The 25,714-nt window shown below is 45.1% G+C and overlaps 1 protein-coding gene across 3 annotated transcripts in view; it reads left to right on the top strand.

Annotated features, from left to right (window-relative positions):
- Positions 1 to 25,714, top strand: part of LOC144592603 (RNA-binding Raly-like protein) — a 673,998-nt gene that overhangs the window by 332,459 nt on the left and 315,825 nt on the right. For all 3 annotated transcript variants that reach the window (XM_078397261.1, XM_078397262.1, XM_078397264.1), the window contains one exon: positions 15,236 to 15,507. In XM_078397261.1, the coding sequence (XP_078253387.1) occupies positions 15,252 to 15,507 (256 nt within the window). In that variant the 5' untranslated portion in view covers positions 15,236 to 15,251. The remainder of the gene's footprint in view (positions 1 to 15,235; positions 15,508 to 25,714) is intronic.

The following is a 25,714-nucleotide window of genomic DNA, read 5'->3' as shown; positions in this document are numbered from 1 at the left end:
AGGCAACTGCCGGCGACTAGGCTGTCGCCGCACATTCGCCGGTGTGTCGCGGGCATGATCGTGAGTAGTCTCCAATGAGTCGTAGCAGATCTCGGGTTGTCGTGGAAAATTGGTTCTGTTTGAAATTTTTGCTGGCTTGAGGCCAATGATCGTAGCTTGTCGTGGGCGCTGTCGCAGGTTGCTGCCAGGTGTGGTAGGCTGTCGCCGGTCCTGAGGACGGATGAATTTCATTGGCGACTACCAACGTCAACCGGCGACAGGTACCGGGATCAGGAGAAGACAAGTTGCGACAGGAACTGTCAAAACCCGTCCACAGAAGTTCAGCTACAACAGCCAGCTGTGGAATGGGGGCGGAGGCCACGATTCTGTCAAAAGCGGGGGGGGCGGACACCTGACCATACCGACAGCAAGGTCTGGCCAGACCACCTTTTAGGTATATTTTGTAATTGTTTGAGGTTTATTTTTTTTAAAAAGATTTTTGCATGTAGTTATCCACCTTTCATAGGAATATAGTTTGTTTGAATAAAGTAGATTTTGGACATTTAAAAAAAAAAAAATTGGAGTCTGAAGTTATTGCATTTCTAAGTACTTTCTCATGGCATCTCTTTCAAATATTATAGTGTGGCGGTGCCCGGGGGCTAGGCCACTCCCTTGGTCATTCCCCTCGGCACTGAGTGGACGGGGGGGATTAGGTCACTTCCTGGGTCATTCCCCTGGGGTCAGGTGGTCTGGGGCTATAAAGGGTTTTGAGTGTTTCGACTCACATGATGAGTGCAGAGTGTGTGTTCGTTGATGATTAAAGTGTTGTTACTACTTACCTGGCATCTGGCCTATTTCTGTGGCGTCCAGACCCACTACACTAGTTTCATTTATTTTGACCAATGAAATAAACACTGACACAGGCATTGCACTGCATTTGAAAGAGAACTCTTTTCATTTATTTAGATCAATGAAGCAAACACAAAGACAAGCAATTCACTGCATTGAAAGGCGAACTCTTTTCATTTATTTTGATCATTGAAACAAAACCAACACAACCAATGCACTGCATCGAAAAATAAACTCCTTTGGGAGGGTGTGGGGGGCACTGAAAGGGGGCTTGGGTTGTGGTGTTTTGGGGGCTCTCTTCCTGGAGTGGTGGACCTCTGCTTGTGGAGTGACAATAGACAATAGACAATAGGTGCAGGAGTAGGCCATTCGGCCCTTCGAGCCAGCACCGCCATTCAATGTGATCATGGCTGATCATTCTCAATCAGTACCCCGTTCCTGCCTTCTCCCCATACCCCCTGACTCCGCTATCCTTAAGAGCTCTATCTAGCTCTCTCTTGAATGTATTCAGAGAATTGGCCTCCACTGCCCTCTGAGGCAGAGAATTCCACAGATTCACAACTCTCTGACTGAAAAAGTTTTTCCTCATCTCTGTTCTAAATGGCCTACCCCTTATTCTTAAACTGTGGCCCCTGGTTCTGGACTCCCCCAACATTGGGAAGATGTTTCCTGCCTCTAATGTGTCCAACCCCTTAATAATCTTATACGTTTCGATAAGATCCCCTCTCATTCTTCTTAATTCCAGTGTATACAAGCCTAGTCGCTCTAGTCTTTGTGGGCTGTTTGCTGCTGGTCTTCAGATCATGTCATGCTGCCATGGTATGCTGCCTGGTTCGGAGTTGTAGTAAGTGCAGGTTGACATCGGTTGTCGTAGCTTGTAGTCCCTGCCGTAGTGGACGTCCTAGGTCGCGAAGACTGGGTCGCCGGTTGTCGGCAGCTTGCCGTCGCCTAGGTGGTGGATTGTCGTAGCTTGTCGTGGGCATTGTCGTGATCATTGTCGTAGACATTGTCGTGGGGTAAAAAAAAATTAAAGTTTTTCGGCGATCTGCTACGACTTTGACAGTCGACGGCAGTCGCCTTAAAAATCGCATAACTGGGACAGGCCCTTTAGGAGGTCCAGCATGTCCCCAACAACTCTCGCCATCTTCTACAGATTTATCACGACGCATTACAGAATGGTTTGGGAACAGCTGCACCCAAGACCGCAAGAAATTGTACAGAATTGTGGATGCAGCCCAGACCATCATTTTAACCAACCTCCCTTCCATTTACTCCATTTGTACCTCACGCTGCCTCGGCAAGGCCAGCAGCATAATCAAGAACCAGTCACACCCTGGCCACTCCTCATCTCCCCTCTCCCATCGGGCAAAGGGTATAGAAGTGTGAAAACGCACACCTCCAGATTACCATACACATACAGCCGGAAACAGGCCTTTTCGGCCCACCAAGTCCGTGCCGCCCAGCGATCCCCGTACATTAACACTATCCTACACCCACTAGGGACAATTTTTACCTTTACCCAGCCAATTAACCTACATACCTGTACGTCTTTGGAGTGTGGGAGGAAACCGAAGATCTCGGAGAAAACCCACGCAGGTCACGGGGAGAACGTACAAACTCCTTACAGTGCAGCACCCGTAGTCAGGATCGAACCTGAGTCTCCGGCGCTGCATTCGCTGTAAAGCAGCAACTCTACCGCTGCGCTACCGTGCCGCCCGATTCAGGGACATTTTCTTCCCAGCTGTTATCAGGTAACTGAACCATCCTACCACAACCAGAGAGCAGTCCTGAACTACCATCTACTTCATTGGTGACCCTTGGACTCTCTTTGATCGGACTTTACTGGCTTTACCTTGTACTAAACGTAATTCCTTTATCATGTATCAGTACACTATGAAAGGCTCAATTGTAATCATGTATTGTCTTTCTGCTGACTGGTTAGCACACAACAAACATTTTCACTGTACCTCGGTACACGTGACAATAAACTAAACTGAAACTGAACCCGCTGAGTTACTCCAGCATTTTGTGTCTATCTTCGGTATAAACCAACATCTACAATTCTTTCCTACACATTTCAAATTCAGTTACATTGGCTAGTCAGCGCACAAAAACCATTTGATATGTAGTGTTCCTAATTGTAACACTATGCAAAATAAAAATAAATAGAAAATGATTTATTTTTTTGGCCATTCTACGATATGGTTTTTATAATAAATCGTTATGTTAATATGTTCATCTGTACAAATCCCGATGAGAATATAAATGCATTTGCAATAACTCTACATATTTATGTTGTCCAAAGTATTTTGTGGTTTCTTTAGTTGCTCCACTAATTCTATAATTCGGTGTAGATTTGTGCTATCTGCATTTTGCATTGTTCTTTTACTGCCGTAATGTCGAAGAGGTATTTCGACTGGCACATCAACAGACATGGAATGAAGGAGATGAGGAACACACACAGGCAGGTGCGCATTTAATTTGGCATCATGGGCCTGTTCATATTTCATATTTCAGATACAGTGCGGAAACAGGCCTTTTCGGCCCACCAAGTCCACACCGCCCAGTGATCCCCGCACACTAACACTATCCTACACACACTAGGGACAATTTTTACATTTACCCAGTCAATTAACCTACATACCTGTACGTCTTTGGAGTGTGGGAGGAAACCGAAGATCTCGGAGAAAACCCACGCAGGTCATGGGGAGAACGTACAAACTCCTTACAGTACAGCGCCCGTAGTCAGGATCGAACCTGAGTCTCCGGCGCTGCATTCGCTGTAAAGCAGCAACTCTATCGCTGCGCTACCATGCCGCCCTGTTCCTGTGCTGTACTGTTCCAGAGATAGATACAAAATACCAGAGCAACACAGCAGGTCAGGCAGCATCCCCAGAGAACATGGTCAGGTGACAGCCCAGGTCTCAAGAGGGTTCTTGACCCTAGGCCTGAAGAAGGATCTCGACCTCAGGTCTGAAGAAGGGTCTCGGTCCCAGGCCTGAAGAGGGATCTCGACCTGAGGCGTCACCTGTCCATATTCTCTGGAGATGCTGCCTGACCTGCTGGGTTCCTCCTGCACCTAGTGTCCCTGGAGAACATGGGTAGATGATGTTTCAGGTCAAAACCCATCCTTGAGTCTGAGGAAGGGTCCTGACCCGAAACATTGCCTGTCCATGTTCTCCAGTGATGCTGCCTGACCCGTTGAGTTACTCATGCATTTTGTGTCTAACTTTGGTAAAAACCAGCATCTGCACGTCCTGGAGGCCACACCTAAAGTGGAGGAACAGCACCTCATATTTTGCTTTGGCAACTTACAACCCAGCAGTACGAGTGTTGATTTCTCAAATTGCAAGTAACTCCTCTACATTTTGTCTGCAGTTCCTTGTTCTCGAGGGTCAAGAGTGTTTTATTGTCATATGCCCCAGACAGAACAATGACATTCTCACTTGCAGCAGCACTACAGAATATGTAAACATAGTAGATACACACAAAATGCTGGAGTAACTCAGTGGGTCAGGCAGCGTCTCTGGAAAAAAGGAATAGGTGATGTTTCAGGTCAAGACTCATCTTCAGATTGAGAGTCAGGGGAGACGAAGTTGGAAGCCCCGAGGCAGAAGATGGAGGCGCAGGCAAGCGCCGAGAAAACACGAGTGGCTGCGGTAGCAAGTCCAGATTAAAATGTGGGTCGTAGAGCAGGAGGAATCACAGAGGGGGAGCAGCGAGAGAGGGTGCTGCAGAAATCCAGTCAGAGAGAGAACTTCATAGTAGGCATACCTGAAGGAGATTTCGCGGTGGAGCAGACAAAATGTGCAGGAAGGAACTGCAGATGCTGGTTTAAACCAGCATGTGTAGATCAGCATCTGCAGTTCCTATGTATACATTGTTGTCCGTGAACAATATAACAAGCAAAAAAAAGTTATGTGTGTGTGTGTGTCTCTCTCTCTCTCTCTCTCTCTCTCTCTCTCTCTCTCTCTCTCTCTCTCTCTCTCTCTCTCTCTCTCTCTCTCTCTCTCTCTCTCTCTCTCTCTCTCTCTCTCTCTCTCTCTCTCTCTCTCTCTCTCTCTCTCTCTCTCTCTCTCTCTCTCTCTCTCTCTCTCTCTCTCTCTCTCTCTCTCTCTCTCTCTCTGTCTGTCTGTGTCTCTGTTCGTGTCTGTGTCCGTGTCCGTGTCCGTGTCTGTGTCCGTGTCCGTGTCCGTGTCTCTGTCTCTGTCTCTGTCTGTGTCTCTCTCTGTGTCTCTCTCTGTGTCTCTCTCTGTGTCTCTCTCTGTGTCTCTCTCAGTCTCTCTCTCTCTGCGTATATAATGTTTGTGTGTACATAATGTGTATGTATGTGTGTGTGTATGAACATATATATATGTGTGTGTATGTATTGTGTATGTGTGTATATATATACATGTGCATGTGTGTGTTATATGTGCGCACCCACACACGCAGACACACGTACATGTTCTATGATCTACATTATATATGTTTCATTATTTTCCCTACTGCGTTTAATTATCATTACTGCTGCATAAACAACTGTGAAGGAGACCACACTGTTGATGCAATGTGACTGGGAGGTCTAGATTGCTAGTCTCTGGGGCACATTTGGCAGTTGTGCCAAGCCTCAGCACCTTCAATGGGTTCAGCAAGGCCTCACCGATCTGGTGGGACCTGACCGACCTCCCATTGTGTGAGTGGCCTTGGCACAGGCTGGAAGCAGCAGGGAAGTCCCAGGTCTGGCAGCCCGTGAGATCGGCCAGTTCACTGGAGAGCAGAAGGTCCAAATCGCCGTCTTTCCTCACGCTGTGATCTCCACTTCTGCTGAATAAACATTTGGCTTTGCCGCCTTGTATTATTACAGGTGCTTAATTGTTTCCTAATTGCGGTTCACATCTGATTAAAACAATTTGTGTCTCTGCATTATACTGGCTGCCTTCCTGTGAATTAAATTTTGCCGGCAGTCATACGCCAGAACTGTGAGTCAGCCACGTTTAGTATCTGATTCACGCTCTAAATACAGTTTTTAGTTTAGTTTAATTTAGAGATACAGCACGGAAACAGGCCCCTCGGCCCAGCGAGTCCGCGCCGACCTGCGATCCCCGCACACTAACACTATCCTACACACACTAGGGACAATTTACACTTATACCAAGCCAATTAACCTACAAACCTTCACCTCTTTGGAATGTGGGAGTAAACCAAAGATTTTAGCCTTATATTAAAACATAAAAAGAAGCAAATACCCTGGCAGACAGGCAACAACAAAATTGCATGGATAAAGTTCTGGTTGAATTATGTGACCTCCAAAGATAATTTTATTTCCGTCACCATTGTTGTTTGATGTTTTTTACTTCAGTGGTTAGGCATTTGCAGTTTGTTGCTAAGGTAATTTCTTTCCAGCTTGTTTCCCGGTACATCTGTACTACATCATTGAGTTGCAATCCTGTAAAGTATTTTTGTATTTTAGTTTCGAGATGCAGCATGGAAGCAGGCCCTTTAGCCCATCAAGCCTGCACTAGTTCTATCCTACACACTAGGGGAAATTGACAGATGCCAATTAACCTGCAAACCTGTCTTTGGAATGTGGGAGGAAACCGGAGCACCCGGGTGGTCACAGGGAGAATGTGCAAATCCCATACAGACAGCATCCACAGTCAGGATCAAAGCCAGATATCTGGCACTGTAAGGCAGCGACTCTACCGCTGGAAAGTTTATGCTGATTTACTTTTTCTCTTTCCATAGCGATGGCTAGAAGTGCTGTTTCTAACCAATTTGTGACAAAATGATTATTCTATTTGATCATGAAATGCCCCACAAGCATATGTTGGCCTGTGTCTCTTGACTTCCATCAATGTAAAGATTTGACTTGATATTACAGCACATGCTAGTCCCACCGAGTTACTCCAGCACTGCAGCTCCTCGTATATCCAACTTGGCTTTTAGGCAGGGGGTCAATAGTCATTCACATGGTTCATAGAAACGTAGAAACTTGGAAAATAGGTGCAGGAGGAGGCCATTTGGCCCTTTGAGCCAGCACCGCCATTCATTGTGATCATGGCTGATCATCCACAATCAGTAACCCGTGCCTGCCTTCTCCCCATATCCCTTGATTCCGCTAGCCCCTAGAGCTCTATCTAACTCTCTTTTAAATTCATCCAGTGAATTGACCTCAACTGTGGCAGTAGAATTCCACAAATTCACAACTCTCTGGGTGAGTTTTTTCTCAACTTAGTTTTAAATGGCCTCCTCTTTATTCTTAGACTGTGGCCCCTGGTTCTGGACTCCCCCAACATTGGGAACATTTTTCCTACATTTAGCTTGTCCAGTCCTTTTATAATTTTATATGTTTCTATAAGATCCCCTCCCATCCTTCTAAATTCCAGTGAAAACAAGCCCTGGATGAGGAGAGATTTCCAATCTTTCCTCATATGACAGTCCCGCCAACCCGGGAATTAACCTTGTTAACCTAAGCTACACTGCCTCAATAGCAAGGATGACCTTCCTCAATTTAGGAGACTAAAACTGCACACACTACTCCAGATGTGGTCTCACCTGGGCCCTGTACAACTGCAGAAGGACTTATTTACTCCTATACTCAAATCCTCTCGTTATGAAGGCCAACATGCCATTAGGTTTCTTCACTGCCTGCTGTACCTGCATGTTCACTTTCAGTAACTGGTGCACAAGGACACCCAGGTCTCATTGCACTTCGCTTTTTCCTAATCTGACACCATTGAGGTAATAATCTGCCTCCTTCCTCTTGCCGCCAAAGTGGATAACCCCACATTTATCTACATTATACTGCATCTGCCTTGCATCTGCCCACTCACTCAATCTGTCCAAGTCACCCTGCAACTTCCTAGCATCCTCTTCGCAGTTCACACTGCCACCCAGTTTTGTGTCATCTGCAAATTTGCTAGTGTTACTTTTAATTCCATCATCTAAATCGTTAATATATATTGTAAATAGTTGCGGCCCCAGCACCAAGCCTTGTGGTACTCCACTCGCCAGCAAGAGTCGGTGCTGGGGCTGCAACTATTTACAATATATATTAATTCAATGTACTTTAGATTTCTGATCATATTATTTAACGCTGACCGTAGTGGCAACTTCGAATCTTTCCATCGAGTCGTCTCCTTTAGTCACCACTTCATGAAAGGAGTGGAGTGATCATTCTTGACGCAAACAACAAGAGAGAGATCTTCACGACGTTTCAGTTTAATTAGTCGTTTATTGAAGTAGTGATACAAACAGATAGTATTTTTCCCGTCGTGGACTTGATAAGAACTGTATCTAGCCATGGCTCCTTCGTTTCTGACGCATTATGTCTCTGCTGGCTCAATTATACTCATAATTCTGCTCCTCCCAGCCCATTATGCCCATATATGTGTGCATCTCACGACAACCTCCAAGTGTCTAAAAATAATAAAAAATAATATAATATGCTAAGACAGCTAGTAAACACAAATGGCTCCTACACTGACTAATCATTTAGCCATTTCTTTCCTTTGATAAAAACAAAGTTTAATGGTTTTTAGGGTTTTTTTTTTTTTAAATCACTATGCAAAATTATCTTTCAGTTTGTCAGTAATTAAAAATTATAATCTAAAGCACTAACTCTGCTTCAAACTCCACATATGTCACCTGAATTTATATCACCTGAAGTTATGAAGTTATGTCACCACAGCCACAGATGGCAGCAGAGGTCAAGCCACTGGGAATTTTTATGGTGGAGATTGGTATATACTTGATTAGTACGGGTGTCAAGGGTTATGGGAAGAAGGCAAGAGAATGGGGTGGAGAGGGAAAGATAGATCAGCCATGATTGATTGGCAGAGTAGACTTGATGGGCCGAATGGCCTATTTCTGATTTATGAATTTATTTATTTGAGATTGTTGCAAGACGAATCCAGCCATGCCTTCGTGATTCACTCCTGCCAGGTTTATTTTTCTTGCAACATGCCACAAGTGGGATCAATCATTAATCTGGTTTGACCAATGTCCTTGAAACTCACTGCAATGAAAATATTAATTCAAAGCTCGAATTCCACCAGCCGCATGGTCTGCAGAAACTTTCAGTGCTGCAGAATGCGCATTGCTCAAAGTGTTGTTTTAATGATATAGCAACCAGCCTCAAGCCATGACTGTCATCTAGACTTCCTTTCATATGCCTGAGAAAAGGATTTACGCTTTAATACCAATAAGATATTTTTCCTTCACTTTTGTAGGTCAATCAAATGTCCAACACAAATAGATATGTTGCCTTGTTTGCAAATTGGTGCTCTGGTTTCATCACACATTCCAAAGATGCACAGGTTTGTAGTTTAATTGGCCTCGGTAAATTGTCCACAGTGTGCAGGATAGAACTAGTGTAGGGGTGATCGTTGGTCGGTGCGGACTCAGTGGGCTGAAAGGCCTGTTTCCTTGCTATATCTAAATTAAACTAACCATTGTTGCAAGGAGAACTCTGCCAGTGTGTTGGTGGACTTTTCACGCGTTATAATATTTAATGTGGCATCTTGAAGTACATATTGGCCCGCATTGCTGCTGGAGAGGATGTAGAGAGGATGTTTCCACTAATGGAAGAGTCTGGGATTAGAGGACATAGCCTCAGAATTAAAGGATGTTCCTTTAGGAGGGAGATGCGGAGGAATTTCATTAGTCAGAGGGTGGTGAATCTGTGCAATTCTTTGCCACAGAGGGGTGTGGAGGCCAAGTCAATGGATATTTTTAAGGCAGAGATAGATAGATTCTTGATTAGTACAGGTTTAGGGGTTACGGGGAGAAAGCTGGAGAACGGGGGTTAGGAGGGAGAGATCGATCAGCCATGATTGAATGGCGGAGTAGACTAGATGGTCTAATTCTGCTCCTATCACTTGTGACCTGATGGAATCCAGTACAGCATGGTTTGAGAAGATTCCACTGGAACAACAACTTGGCAAAAGTCCTGTTTTACTTTAAAAGTAGATTTAAACTAGATTTTTGGTTCCTGCGAGAATTACACTTCCTGGAACTGAAGTCAGTGGAGGAGAAAGAGCTGCTTACAATGTCAGGACGTTGTCACATGCCATGTACCATCCAAATTCTGGTGCTCTACTTTCGAGCAGACTCCTGTAACAGAAATATCTGTCTGATTAATGACGGGAGAGAATGCGTTAGGGAGACAGGGAGTGAGATGAAGAGTCTCCTTCAGGATAGCTTATGCACAATATGTGTGTCTCCTATCGAGGAGTCATAGATGCACAGGGTTGTAGAGCACAGAAACCATCCCTTTGGCCACCTCTGCGCCACTGTGCCGCCCTCAAATGTAAAAAATCTTTCCCCACTGTGGCGCAGCAGTAGTTGCTGCCTTACAGAGCTTGTAGCGCAGGCTCACACTGACTACATATATAATATTTCTAAGATATAATAAAGAAGCCAATATTTTAGAGTGAGGGAACAACACAGTTTTACAGAACTACTGGATCTACCAATCTTTACAGGGCAGCACAGTGGCACAGCTGGTAGAGCTGCTGCCTCAGAGTGCCAGAGACCTGTGTTCCACTGTGACCACTGGTGACTTTCTGTGAGGAGTTTGTACATTCTCCCAATGATCTTGTGGGTTTCCTTCGGGGTGCTCCGGTTTCCCCCTACATCACAAAGACATGCAGGTTTGGGATGTCAAACCAGGGCAGAACCTTCACAGTGAATGGCAAGGCTCCAGGGAGTGGTGTAGAGTAGAAGGGTCTCGGAGTGCAGTTACAGGGAGAGGTTGGGCAGGCTAGAATTTTATTCTTTGAATTGCAGGAGGATAAGGGGTGATCTTATTAGAAGTGGTGATCTTATAGAAGAAGGATGAGAGGAGATCTTATCGAAACGTATAAGATTATTAAGGGGTTGTACACCTTAGAGGCAGGAAACATGTTCCCAATGTTGGGGGAGTCCAGAACAAGGGGGCACAGTTTAAGAATAAGGGGTAGGCCATTTAGAACTGAGATGAGGAAAAACTTTTTCAGTCAGAGAGTTGTGAATCTGTGGAATTCTCTGCCTCAGAAGGCAGTGGAAGCCAATTCTCTGAATGCATTCAAGAGAGAGCTGGATAGAGCTCTTAAGGATAGCGGAGTCAGGGGGTATGGGGAGAAGGCAGGAACGGGGTACTGATTGAGAATGATCAGCCATGATCACATTGAACGGCGGTGCTGGCTCGAAGGGCCGAATGGCCTCCTCCTGCACCTATTGTCTATTGTCTATTGTCTAAGTGTATAAGATCATGAGTGGAATTGAGTCTTTTACCCAGAGTTGGGAAATCAATAACCAGAGGTGAGAGGGGAAAGTTTTAATTGGAATCTGAGGATGGTGGGTATATGGAATGAGCTGCTAGAGGAGGCAGCTGATGCAGGTACTGCAATAGCATTTAAAAGGCATAGGGTGGCACGTTGGAGTTACGGTAGAGTTATTACCTTCCAATAGACAATAGGTGCAGGAGTAGGCCATTCAGCCCTTCGAGCCAGCACCCGCCATTCAATGCGATCATGGCTGATCACTCTCAATCAGTACCCCGTTCCTGCCTTCTCCCCATACCCCTTCACTCCGCTATCCTTAAGAGCCCTATCCAGCTCTCTCTTGAAAGCTCTCTCTTCCAGCGCCAGAGACCCGGGTTCAATCCTGACGAAGTGTACTTGGCTGTGCGGAGTGTGAACATTCTTCCCGTAACCTGCCTGGGTTTTCTCCAAGATCTTCAGATTCCTCCCAAACTCCAAAGACTTACAGGTTTGTAGGTTAATTGACTTGGGATAATTTATTTTTAAATTGTCCCTAGTGTGTGTAGGATAGTGTTAATGTGTGCGGCGATTGCTGTTCAGTGCAGACACAGTGGGCCGAAGGGCCTGTTTCTGCGCTGTATCTCTAAACTAAACTAAACGAAAACATTTGAACAGGTACATGGGTAGAGCGATATGGAGCAAAAGCGAGCATGTGGGACTAGTATAGGTGAGGCATCTTGGTCAGCATGGGCGGGTTGGGCCGAAGGGCCTGCTCCCACGCTGTATCACTCCATGACTCCATGGTGAACTACTGCGGCCATTCTTTCTGTAGGGTATCTGGTTTCTTCAGTAACTGAAGAAAATGTGTTGAAGAACTGAAGAAAAATGTCACATTAATAAATCTTCAACATACTTCAACAGTAGAATAAAGAAAGGTTAGAGCTTCACATCGTTTGAGCAGTCTTTTGAAATATATATATTTTTAAAAGAGAATTATCCCTCAAATATAAAATGAATTGATATCTATAATTTTGGTAATGTTCCGAATCCTTTTTTTGAATCTTATTTTTTTTTGGTTAGTCACACTGATTCAACAATTTTCTCTCCAAAACCTCTTTATAGACAATAGACAATAGACAATAGGTGCAGGAGTAGGCCATTCAGCCCTTCGAGCCAGCACCGCCATTCAATGCGATCATGGCTGATCACTCTCAATCAGTACCCCGTTCCTGCCTTCTCCCCATACCCCCTCACTCCGCTATCCTTAAGAGCTCTATCCAGCTCTCTCTTGAAAGCATCCAACGAACTGGCCTCCACTACCTTCTGAGGCAGAGAATTCCACACCTTCACCACTCTCTGACTGAAAAAGTTCTTCCTCATCTCCGTTCTAAATGGCCTACCCCTTATTCTTAAACTGTGGCCCCTTGTTCTGGACTCCCCCAACATTGGGAACATGTTTCCTGCCTCTAATGTGTCCAATCCCCTAATTATCTTATATGTTTCAATAAGATCCCCCCTCATCCTTCTAAATTCCAGTGTATACAAGCCTAATTGCTCCAGCCTTTCAACATACGACAGTCCCGCCATTCCGGGAATTAACCTAGTGAACCTACGCTGCACACCCTCAATAGCAAGAATATCCTTCCTCAAATTTGGAGACCAAAACTGCACACAGTACTCCAGGTGCGGTCTCACCAGGGCCCGGTACAACTGTAGAAGGACCTCTTTGCTCCTATACTCAACTCCTCTTGTTATGAAGGCCAACATTCCTCTCTCTCGGTTAATTCTTATTTCACAAACCCTCTGTGGCCAGATATAATAGGGATCAGTCCAAAAACAAATGTTCTGATTTGCAGTCGTTGCATTAAACAGCGCTATAATGAGTGTTCAAATTACTGTTAAACAATACTACTCAATCTAATTCAGATTTCCTGAAATAAAAGCCACTTCGTTACTAAAGCCAAATTAAAACCCATTTTCTTCAACAGATCTATAGACTTAAAAACCAGACTCTGCTATTTTGAATTTCAGCATCAAAGCTGCAATTTATCTTTAATTTGTCACAGCTGTCAAGACATCTTGGTGATCAAAAGAAAACATGCCAATGCCTGCAATTAAATTTATAGTCTTCAGTTTAAAATATCTTCCAAGACTGTGTGTACAAACTGAGAAAAATTGATAAATTAAGAAAAAAGTATACAGCTTAGGAACTGATGGGTTAAGAGCTCGATAAATAGCCAACACTCAGGAACAAGGGAGATTTCAAGGATTGGTGGACCCTGCCCAGTCCATCTTGGGTACTGACCTCCCCCACCATCAAAGGGATCCACAGGAGACGCTGCCCCAAAAAGGCGGCCAGCATCATTGAAGCCCCACACCACCGTAGCCACACTCACATTTCACTCCTTCCATCGGGTAGATTCCTACTGTTGAGGTCCTTGGACGGAGTCGTGGGGGGAGGTGTAGAGACAGGTGTTGCATCTCCTGTGGTTGCGGGGGAAAGTACCTGGGGAGCGGGAGGTTTGGGTGGGAAGGGATGAGTTAACCAGGGAGTTGCGGAGGGAACAGTCTCTGCGGAAGGCAGAAAGGGGTGGAGATGGGAAGATGTGGCTGGTGGTGGGATCCCGTTGGAGGTGGTGAGAATGTCGGAGGATTATGTGAATTTGTGGAATTCTCTGCCACAGAAGGCAGTGGAGGCCAATTCACTGGATGAATTTATAAGAGAGTTAGATAGAGCTCTAGGGGCTAGCGGAATCAACGGGATATGGGGAGAAGGCAGGCATGGGTTACTGATTGTGGATGGTCAGCCATGATCACAATGAATGGCGGTGCTGGCTCGAAGGGCCAAATGGCCTCCTCCTGCACCTATTTTCTATTTTCTATTACGTTCTCTATGTGACGGCTGATGGGGTGAAAGGTGAGGACCAGGGGGACTCTATCCCTGGTAGGACTGTTCCCCCAGTCTATCACGGATACTGACCTCCCCACCATCAAAGGTATCTACAGGATCAAAAAGGCAGCCAGGATCATTCAAGCCCCACACCACACTAGCCGCACTCAAAACTCACTCCTCCCACCAGGTAGAAGGTTTAGGAGTCTAAAAACTATGACGTCCAGGTTCAAGAATAGGTTCTTCCCAACAACCATCAGGCTCTTGAACTCGGCACTACACTAACCTCAGCCATGAACAAAGGACTGTCTTTGGTTGCACTACAGACTTTGACTTTCTTAGCACTAGTATTGGGGTTATTAATCTACTGAATTTTGTTTTTCATATATCAAAATAGGCATTGTGTTTACAGCCCTGTTATGCAACAGCAAGGAAGATTTCCACTGTTCCATTGTCAGTACATTTGACAATTGAACACTCTTGACTTGTGTAGGAAAGACCTGCAGATGCTGGTTTAAATTGAAGAAAAATGTTTCACTGGTGGTGAATCTGTGAAATTATTTGCCACAGAAGGCTGTAGAGGCCAAGTCGGTGGATATTTTTAAGGCAGAGATAGATGGATTCTTGATTAATATGGGTATTAAAGGTTATGGAGAGAAGGCAGGAGAAACAGTTAGACATGTAGATGGATAGAGTCATAGTCATAGTGTGGAAACAGGCCCTTCGGCCCAATTTGCCCACACCAGCCAACATGTCCCAGCTACACTAGTCCCACCTGCCTGTGTTTGGTCCATGTCCCTCCAAACCTGTCCTATCCGTATACCTGTCTAACTGTTTCTTAAATGTTGGGATGGTCCCAGCCTCAACTACCTCCTCTGGCAGCTTGTTCCATACACCCACCATCCATTGTGTGAAAAGGTTACCTCTCGGATTCCTATTAAATTTTTTCCCCTTCACCTTGAACGTATGTCCTATGGTCCTCGATTCCCCTACTGTGGGCAGGAGACTCTGTGCATCTACCTAATCAGGATCGATCCCGGGTCTCTGGCGCTGAGAGGCAGCGGCCCTACCAGCTGCACCACTGTGCCATCCACTTTGCAAATTAAACAAAGTGTGTAGATTGAACAATTGAGGATGAGTTAAAACAGGTTTCAGATCGAAAGTGGAGCAGAAAGATTAGCTCCAATGGGTCTGTGAGTCCTCGGGACTTTGACTTAAAGTTCACCATTGCTGCTAAGTGGTTGATGTCTTTTTTTTTTGAGGCGTTCAATTATTTTTTCTTTTCTCTCAGGTGAAGATTATCTACCATGACTGGCAAAACACAGACCAGCAATGTTACCAATAAGAATGATCCCAGGTCCATCAATTCCAGAGTCTTCATTGGCAACCTCAACACAGCCATTGTGAAAAAAACAGACATTGAAGCTATTTTTGCAAAGTATGGCAAGATAGTTGGCTGCTCCGTGCACAAGGGATACGCGTTTGTACAGTACTTGAATGAGAGGAATGCTCGCTCAGCGGTGGCGGGGGAAAATTCCAGAATAGTGGCGGGACAACCTCTCGGTAAGATCACCTTGAGAATCTATGCTATTAGCTGATATAGTTAATTAGAGATATTGATATTTTGTTGTAGATGGTCGAAGATGGTTTCTTTTGTTGTTGTTTTAGCTAATATGAGATGGATGCTTATTTTCAGTGGAAAGCAGTAAGATGGATGCTTGTGGCAGAAATGTTATCATTGGGAATGGAATGTGTTTGCTCCTTTATGAATGATAGGGAGTAGACAGAGGAGTATAGGGGTTCCTTGTTCTTAAATTACTCCCTTGTCTGACAGTGTGAGCCCTGTGTATTAAAACAGTTAAGAAGCAAGGTCGTGCAGCTGCGAGATTGCTCGTGCTCGATAAAGAAAGTTTCTTTCTCAATAACAACTCCTTATATGGGTGCGTGTGAAAGTAGGAAAAGTTTTGAATCCACTCTCGGTAGATTGATGCGTTTCCCCGAAGGCATGTGACTTATATTAATGGTTTGTGTTTCTGAGCATGTGACCAGTATCAATTTTTTTGTTTTCTCTGTAACCATGGGAATTGTATTAGAATTGTAACTGGTCATTGATTTCTTTTGTCACACCTCTTTCTTTTCTGTATAAAAAAGTAAACAATCGTGGAAAAGTTGTTCTTCCCCTCTCCTGAGTTGAGATCTTTTCAGACACTAGTATTGTGTCTGGTGATCCTCACGGGAAGAACCCCATGGTGGAATAAATCTGATGTGCTCATCCAGTATTACCTGTGTCATTCGGATTGAAGGCAGAGAACGTGAATTGTCAACCTCATTTTCTACTGAAGGCTTGTGTCTCGTGGTGTTCTGCGTGTGCGTCAGGAGCTCACAAGAGACGCACTCGCTGCGTGGAAATGTTGAGGCGTTGATGCCGTTTTAGACCTTGGGCATATGCGAGGAGGAACGGCGCAGGGTCCCGCGGCTGGTGGAGCTGCTGCCTCACGGCACCGGAAACCCGGGTTCGAACCTGGCCTCGGGAGCTGTCTGTGTGGAGTTTGCGCGTTCTCCCCATGACCGCGTGGGGTTTCCTCCCACGTCCCGAAGACATGCGAGCCGATAAAATTGCCTCCGGCGCGTAGGGAGTGGATGAGAAAGTGGCATGACGTAGAACCAGCGTGAACGGGTGATGGATGGTTGGCTTGGACTCAGTGGGACGTAGGGCCTATTTTGATGCTGTATCTCTAAACTAAACCATAAAACAAGCTGGCCTGAAATTGATTTTTGCCCGTAAATGGCTGCTCTGTGTAGCTTCTACGCCGACTAGAGTACTCAAACAATGATCACATTGATGAAATTTACCTTTGAACAATCATTGTGATGCTTTCCCCTCATTTTGTTGCTCCTGAGCAATTCCTAATGTCTGCAGAGATCTCAGTTGCCATACTATTGCTGCTAGGAACCATGGGAAGCCATATACAGTACATGGCTGCCACGTCACTATGCAACAGGCTTCCACCGAGGGAAGCGAAGACACAGAGAAGAAAGGAACATCCATTTCCGCAAGGTCTTTCGTCAGAGGGTGGTGAATCTGTGGAATTCTTTGCCACAGAAGGCTGTGGAGGCCGTCAATGGATATTTTTAAGGCAGAGATAGATAGATTCTTGATTAGTGCGGGTGTCAGAGGTTGTGGGGAGAAGGCAGGAGAATGGGGTTAGAGGGAGAGATAGATCAGCCATGATTGAACGGTGGAGTAGACGATTGGCCGAATGGCCTAATTCTACTCCTATCACATGACTTTACGACCTGATGACCGTAAAAGAAGAATTACGGGGATGTTGTCAGGACTCGAGGGCCTGAGCTATAGGGAGAGGTCGAGCAGGCTAAGACTATATTCCTTGGAGCGCAGGAGGCTGAGGGGCGATCTTATAGAGGTGTACAAAATCATGAGAGGAATAGATCGGGTAGATGCACAGAGTCTCTTGCCCAGAGTAGGGGAATCGAGAACCAGAGGACATAGGTTTAAGGTGAGGGGAGAAAGATTTAATAGGAACCTGAGGGGTAACTTTTTCACACAAAGGATGGTGGGTGTATGGAACGAGCTGCCAGAGGAGGTAGTTGAGACAGGTGCTATCGCAATGTTTAAGAAACATTTGGACAGGTACATGGATAGGACGTTTAGACGGATATGGGCCAAACACAGGTAGATGGGACTGGTGTAAATGGGACATGTTGGCCGGTGTAGGCACGTTGGGCCGATGGGCCTGTTTCCAGGCTGTGTGATTCTATGACTCTTTGACTCTATAAGTGGCTTCAAGCAACCGCAAACCATGCGATCATGATGCAAGTAGAGGTCAGAATAGTGACCTTTGCAGTACGAAGCTGCTGCATGGAATCACAAGCACAGAACTGATCTTCCGGGAAGCATAATAGGAAAACAAAAGGTTCAAGTTTCAGCTAGAACACTAATGGTCAGCAATTTGATGCAAGGTCTGCTATTTCTTTGACAGAGTGTGAAAATTGTAGGTCGAACGTTGCATATTTTTGTATAAATTTCAGTCATTTTTGTAGAGATAAGCATCGAGTTTGTTTCTGGGATATGAGCACGATGAATTGCCAGAGGAGGTAGTTGAGGCAGATACAAAACAACATTTAAATGACGCTTGGATAGGTACGTGGATAGAAAGGTTGAGAGGGACATGGGCCAAACATGTGCAAATGGGAGTATCTTATGTGGGGCATCTTGGTCAACATGGACGAGTTGAGCCGAAGGGCCTGTTTCCGTGCTGTGTGACTCTATGGCCGAGTGATACCAGGGAGATGAGTCTATGCCACCGTGAATCTTGGACGCTGAAGAAACTGCAGATGTTTGAATCTTAAGCAAAACACAAGGTGCTGGAGGAACTCAGCAGGTCAGGCAGCATCTGTGAAGGGAATGGGCAGGTGTGTTTTGGATCTACACTAGTCCCACCTGCCCACGTTGGGCCCAAATTCCTTGCATGTTGCACATTGGATGTTGGATATGTTACCAACATATGGCCTCACAGTGCCGGAGACCCAGGTTCGATCCTGACTACAGGTGCTGTCTGTACAGTGTTTGTACGTTCTCCATCTGACTGCGTGAGTTTTCTCTGGGTGTGCTGTAAATTTCCCCTGATGTGTAGGATGCGAAACTAGGATAACATTGAACTAGTGTGCGGGGATTGATGGTCGGCGTGGACTCAGCGGGCGAAAGGCCTGTATCCACGCTGTCTTTCTAAACTAAAGTGAACTCTGATCAGCACAATGACATCAACCAGTAATCTCTATTGATTGCCAAACAAAGCTGATTCTAGTCACTGATCTCAAAACTGATTCATGCATTAACGACAAGGAAGAAGAGGCTTAATTAATAACATAAGGGATGGAAGCATGATGGATGCATTTCTGGTTCTTATGCCGTTCAATAATATCATGGCTAATCAGACCCAACGTTCCTGGACTAACATTATAACCCTTGATTAAAAATTAACAGCTTTAATAAACACAGTTGTCTTTTGAGAAACAGTTAATCCTTGAGCGGATTAATCTTTTAATTAAAAGTAAAGTGCACATTGATGGGAAACATAATCATAACGTAGCATCTGCCTCTTTGTCAGTGCATGTTTACTTAAGCGTTCTGACATTTTCAGAGCCAGATGCAATCACAAATCAGTCCGCTCTGTTTGAGGAACTTGCTCCCACAGCATAAACTTACTCCGTAGATTGGCTGCCTGTTGCAAATGGGGCGCAGCGGTAAAGCGCTGTTGCCTTACAGCGCCAGAGACCCGTGTTCGATCCTGCCGTCGGGTGCTGTCTGCGTGGAGTTTGCACGTACTCCCTCAGACCCGTTTCCTCCCACATCCTAAAGACGTCCGAGTTTGTAGGTTAATTGGCCCTGATGTATAGGGCTTGGATGTAAAAGTGAGATAATATAGAACCAGACTGAACAAGTGGTCAATGATCGGCATGGACTCAGTGGGCCGAAGGGCCTGTTTCCATGCTGTATCTTTCAAGTCATCAATCAGGCTGTTTATTTCACCACTTTGTAATTGAGAATGCACTTTGGCCAGAGCCAAATCACGATCTCTAATGTTATTTGTTCGATGTACAAATTGAAGAGTCCTTGTTCTTTGCATAAACATCATGAATTCCAATATCACTGATGAGGATCAAGGTGCCTTGCATGGTCTTACCATTAGGCTTGTCGTTAACTTCACAACGTTTGCAAACACCAGCCTTTTGTTCCCCTTGTGTTCAATTCTGTATGTCAGGCTGACCATAATTAATGGAGAGCATCACAGACTGGCTCTACTAACAGCGTCATTGAGTCAATCGAGTCCCTCAGCAACTTTGTCATAGTTAATGGCTATGATTCCACTGTACCTTGGTGCCAGTATGTATGTGTGCTGGGTTGATTCTGAAACTCTAATCAGTTTCAACACTGAGTGTACAGACATGCATACATAAGACCACAAGAAAGGTCAAACAAGGGCAGCATGGTGGCACAGTGGTAGAGTTTGGTCCAGATCTGTCCTATCCATGTACCTGCCTAACTATTTCTTAAACGTTGGGACGATCCCTGCCTCAAGTACCTCCTCTGGCAGCTTGTTCCATGCATCGACCACCCTTTGTGTGAAAATATTACCCCTCAGATTCCTATTAAATGTTTTCCCCTTCACGTTAAACCTATGAAATCTGGTCCTTGATTCCCCTCGAGACTTTGTGTATCTACCTGATCTATTCCTCGCATGACTTTATACACCTCTATAGGATCACCCCTCATCCTCTTGCGCTCCAAGGATGAGTCCCAGCCCACTCAACCTCTCCCAATGGCTCAGACCCTTAAGTCCTGGCAACATTCTCGTAAATCTTCTCTGTACCCTTTCCAGCTTGACAACATCTTTGGCTTGGGCAGCTTACACCCCAGCGGTATGAATATTGAAGATAGACGCAAAGAGCTGGAGTAACACAGCATCTCTGGACAGGCAGCATCTCTGGAGAGAAGGAATGGGTGATGTTTCGGGTCGAGACCCCTCTTCAGACGAATATTGACTTCTCTAGTTTCAAGTAACCCTTGCTTTCCCTTTCCCTCCATCCCTCCTCCATCCTAGTTCTCCGACTAGCTTGACTGTCCTCCCGATAAAATGTTACTGATTGTCTGCCTCGTGGACACGTCCCCCTCCGCTAACAGTGATCTATCTATTCTACATTTTCCTTGACTCCTCATCCCCTTTGATCTCTCGTTTTCACACCTTACCCTTCCACATCTCCATGCCTCCCTCTCCCCTGACTCTCGGTCTGAAGAAGGGTCTCAAGCCGAAATGTCACCCGTTCCTTCTCTCTGGAGGTGCCGCCTGTCCTGCTGAGTTACTCCAGCATTTTGTGTCGACCTTTGGTGTAAACTAGCATCTGCAGCTCCTTCCTGCACACGGGAATGGAATAACAACTTTAGATACTCATAATGTTAGAAGACTCTGTCAACGTGATGTCGCGCTGAAAGAGAAGACGAATGCTCCTTCATGCAGATGTGATTTATTCATGTCTGCAAATAGGTGAAAACAGGTTGCACTTACTGAGCTCCTGTCATCTCTAGGGATGTTTCAGCACCGCACTGCATCACTACCTGGCATTACAACGATGTTGACTCCACTTCTTCAACCAGTGACAATGATCAAAGCACAGCACAGTAGTGGGAAAAGGGGTCATGAAAAATGAATGTTCTGTGCAGCGGAAGGAAAGTTGGTATGCGGTAATATTTTTGCATTTCCTTGCTCTGATGTTGGCCTCGACTTTTCTTTAACTTCAACCAATTAAACTTGTCTGCAATGCTTCTTACAATGAAGCTAGTCCGCTCGTTGATCATGCCGTGGACAATAGCCATGAAAGACCAATTGCTTTTGAGTCACACGGACTGACCATACCTGAAAATAGGTTCGTTGAAATAAAGGAGGAGGTGATATTTGGAAACACTATTTTATCTCTTTCTAGAGTCAGAGAGTCATAGAAAAATAAAAACATAGAAAATAGGTGCAGGAGTAAGCCATTCGGCCCTTCGAGCCAGCACCGCCATTCAATATGATTGTGGCTGATCATCCAAAATCAGTATCCCATTCCGGCTTTTTCCCCATATCTCTTGATTCCCTTTGCCCTAAGAGCTAAATCTAACTCTCTCTTGAAAGCGTGGAAACAGGCCCTTCTTAAACATTGCAATAGTACATGCCTCAACCACCTCCTCCAGCAGAACATTCCATCTCCCTACCACCCTTGGTGTAAGTTGCCAATTGGGTTCCTTTTAAATCTTTCCCCCATATATAACCATATAACCATATAACAATTACAGCACGGAAACAGGCCCGTTCGGCCCTACCAGTCCACGCCGACCACTTTCTCTGACCTAGTCTCATCTACCTGCTCTCAGACCATAACCCTCCAATCCCCTCCCACCCATATACCTATCCAATTTACTCTTAAATAATAAAATCGAGCCTGCCTCCACCACTTCCACCGGAAGCTCATTCCACACAGCCACCACCCTCTGAGTAAAGAAGTTACCCCTCATGTTACCCCTAAACTTTTGTCCCTTAATTCTGAAGTTATGTTCCCTTGTTGGAATCTTCCCCACTCTCAAAGGGAAAAGCCTACCCACGTCAACTCTGTCCGTCCCTCTTAAAATTAAAAAAACCTCCATCAAGTCCCCCCTCAACCTTCTACGCTCCAAAGAATAAAGACCCAACCTGTTCAACCTCTCTCTGTAGCTTAAGTGCTGAAACCCAGGCAACATTCTAGTAAATCTCCTCTGTACCCTCTCCATTTTGTCGACATCCTTCCTATAATTTGGCGACCAGAGCTGCACACCATACTCCAGATTCGGCCTCACCAATGCCCTGTACAATTTCAACATTACATCCCAACTTCTATATTCGATGCTCTGATTTATAAAGGCAAGCATACCAAACGCCTTCTTCACCACCCTATCCACATGAGATTCCACCTTCAGGGAACAATGCACAGTTATTCCCAGATCCCTCTGTTCCACTGCATTCCTCAATTCCCTACCATTTACCCTGTACGTCCTATTTTGATTTGTCCTACCAAAATGCAGCACCTCACACTTATCAGCATAAACTTAAACTTGTGTCCTCTGGTTCTTGATTTCCCTACTTTGGGTAAAACACTCCCTATCTATTCCTCTCATGATCTTGTACACCTCTGTCAATTAACTCCTCATCCTCCTGCACTCCAAGGAGTAAAGTCCGAGCCTGCACAACCTCTCCATCAGCATGGATTTGTACAGATAAGTGACGAAACACATTGAAACTGGGTTGTATGCAGTTCTGGCCACGGCACTCTAGGGAGGATATGATTGCTTGAGATTGCAGAAAAGATTCACGAGGATTCACGAGGGCGACACGGTAGCGCAGCGGTAGAGTTGCTGCTTTACAGCGAGTGCAGCGCCGGAGACTCAGGTTCGATCCTGACTACGGGTGCTGCACTGTAAGGAGTTTGTACGTTCTCCCCGTGACCTGCGTGGGTTTTCTCCGAGATCTTCGGTTTCCTCCCACACTCCAAAGACGTACAGGTATGTAGGTTAATTGGCTGGGTAAATGTAAAAATTGTCCCTAGTGGGTGTAGGATAGTGTTAATGTACGGGGATCACTGGGCGGCACGGACTTGGAGGGCCGAAAAGGCCTGTTTCCGGCTGTATATATATGATATGATATGATATGATGTTGCCTGGATTGGAGGATTTAAGTTATCAAGAGAGATTGGATAGGCTGGATCCATTTTTTCCATGAAACAAAGAAATCTAGAAGATGACATGATATAGATATAGGTGATTGTGAGAGGCAAAGATAAGGTAGGAAGCCAGTGTCTGTTTCCCATGGAAGGGGTGTCTAAAACTGGCAGGCATTCATTGGATTCAGGTGAGAAGGAGAATGAATGAATGAATGAATGAATGAATGAATGAATGAATGAATGAATGGAACTTTCTTGTCACAGCAAAAATCTGTTTTGCATACCCAAGCGATGCAAAGAGTTGCTGCATAAAGGGCGCAGAGAATGTTACAAAGTATCCCACACTAAGTCCTCCTTTTTCCTATCCCCCCCCCCCCCCAACATTGGTTCCCCCACTCCAGGTCCTCATTTGTTCTTTCACCCAGAGAGTTGTGAATCTGTGGAATTCTCTGCCAGAGAAGGTAGTGGAGGCCAATTCACTGGATGTTTCCAAGAGAGTGTTAGATTTAGCTCTTAGGGCTAGCGAAATCAAGGGATGTGGGGGGAAAAGCAGGAATGGGGACCTAATTTTGGATGATCAGCCATTATCATATTGAAGGAGCGAATGGCCTACTCCTGCATCTATTTTCTATGTTTCTATGTTCGTCTCTTACCCTCCTTATGGCGGTGATAGAGAAGGTTTATAGAGGATCTGAGGGGTAAATATTTTCACGTGAACTATAGTTGGTATCGGGAATGAACTGGCAAAAGATTAGGGCGTCATGGTGGTGCAGCAGTAGAGTTGCTGTCCCATAGCGCCTTAGACTCGGGTTAGATGCCAACTCCGGGTGCGGTCTGTAAGGAGTTTGTTCGTTCTACCTGTGACCCACGTGGGTTTTCTCCGGGTGCTCTGGTTTCCGCCGACATTCCAAAGACGTACAGGTTTGTAGGTTAATTGACTTTGTTTTAAAAAAATTGTAAAATTGTCCCTCACGAGTAGGAAGTGCCTGTGTATAGGGATCACTGGTCGGCTTGGAACCAGTGGGCCATAGGGCCTGTTTCCGCTCTGTATCTCTAAACTAAACAAAGATGTGGTGGGTATAGGAAGTTTGTTGGCATTTAAGAGGCATCGAAACAGGTAATTGAAATGAACAGGGCATAGAGGGAGGTGGAATTAATGCAGCAGGTAAGTGGGATTAGTATAGATAGGCATGGTGTCTGCATAGATATACGAGGCCAAAGGATCTGTTTCTATGCTGCACAACTCGATGGCTCAATAACCGGGCAGAGCCTTGTGATATCGCTGGAAAACAATCGATCAGCTGTGTTTGAACGTAACCTTGCAATAACGATTTGTTAATAAATCGTGCACCTTTAGAAAGAACATATTGGTGGAAAAACTAATACGCTCTATCTAGAAATATTTATCTCTATCTTAAATCTCATGTCATCTCACTCACGGACTTGACACCTAGAGCCGCACTAAATTATTCTATGGCAATAAATCAGAAGGTTATCCAACACCTTAATTTTTTGAGTAATACTTGTGTTGCAGATCTGGTATGACATGTATCTGGGGTCGATATGTTTTTATATATAATTGGTGCCTCTGAACTTGATTAAAGGAGATAGCAGTTTGCTGAGTGCTCCATCTTGTACCATAACATTAATTCATAACTAACCTTCTCCACAGCTGCTTCTTCAGGGAGTGAATTCCTGCAATAATATTCTTATATTAATTGGTTCTCCTGAGTTACGCAATGTATCTTTGTGCTGAGTTTTGAGTGAAGCTTACTATTGTTTCACGGTTGGGGAACGCCCACAGCTCTCTAATATGCACCTCTGGAACGTAAACTGAACTCAATTCAGTTATTCCCTTCATATTACTGTGCAAGGAAAAGCAGTAATGGTGTCCCTCTGACAATTAAAGAAACGTTGTTACTGGCTCGAATTTACCTCAAGTTAGCAAAACTGGAATACATGTGAGAACTTTTTGCTTGAGTGAACCGTGAGAAATTACTTTCTTGGTTATCGGGGGACAAAGTCACACAGTAAGGAAACAGGTTCTTCGGCCCAACACATTCATGCTGACCAACGTGCTGTCCGATGAAGGATCCCGCCCCGAAACATCATCCATTCCTTCTATCCAGAAATGCTGCCTGCTGCGCTGAGTTACTCCAGCATTTTGTGCCTATCTTCGGTTTAAACCAGCATCTGCAGTTGTTTCCTACACATGCTCCATCTAAGCTAGTCTCATGCCGGAGACATGGTGACTCTTGTGTACTGCCTCAGTGTAATCTATTATCCCTACACTCTTGTACTTAAGTATGTGTAGGAAGGAACTGCAGATGCTGGTTTAAACCAAAAATAGACACAAAAAGCTGGAGTAACTCAGCGGGTCAGGCAGCATCTCTGGAGAAAAAGAATAGGTGACGATTCGGGTCTTTTAATTTAGTTTAGTTTAGAGATACAGTGCGGAAACAAGTCCTTCGGCCCATCGAGTTTGCACCGACCAGCGATCCCGGCACATTAACACTATCCT

The sequence above is a fragment of the Rhinoraja longicauda genome, chromosome 4 (assembly GCF_053455715.1).
Source record: "Rhinoraja longicauda isolate Sanriku21f chromosome 4, sRhiLon1.1, whole genome shotgun sequence".
In the NCBI taxonomy this organism is placed as follows: Eukaryota; Metazoa; Chordata; class Chondrichthyes; order Rajiformes; family Arhynchobatidae; genus Rhinoraja; species Rhinoraja longicauda.
The sequence above is the reverse complement of the archived record's forward strand: the minus strand, read 5'-3'. Positions and strand labels throughout refer to the sequence as shown.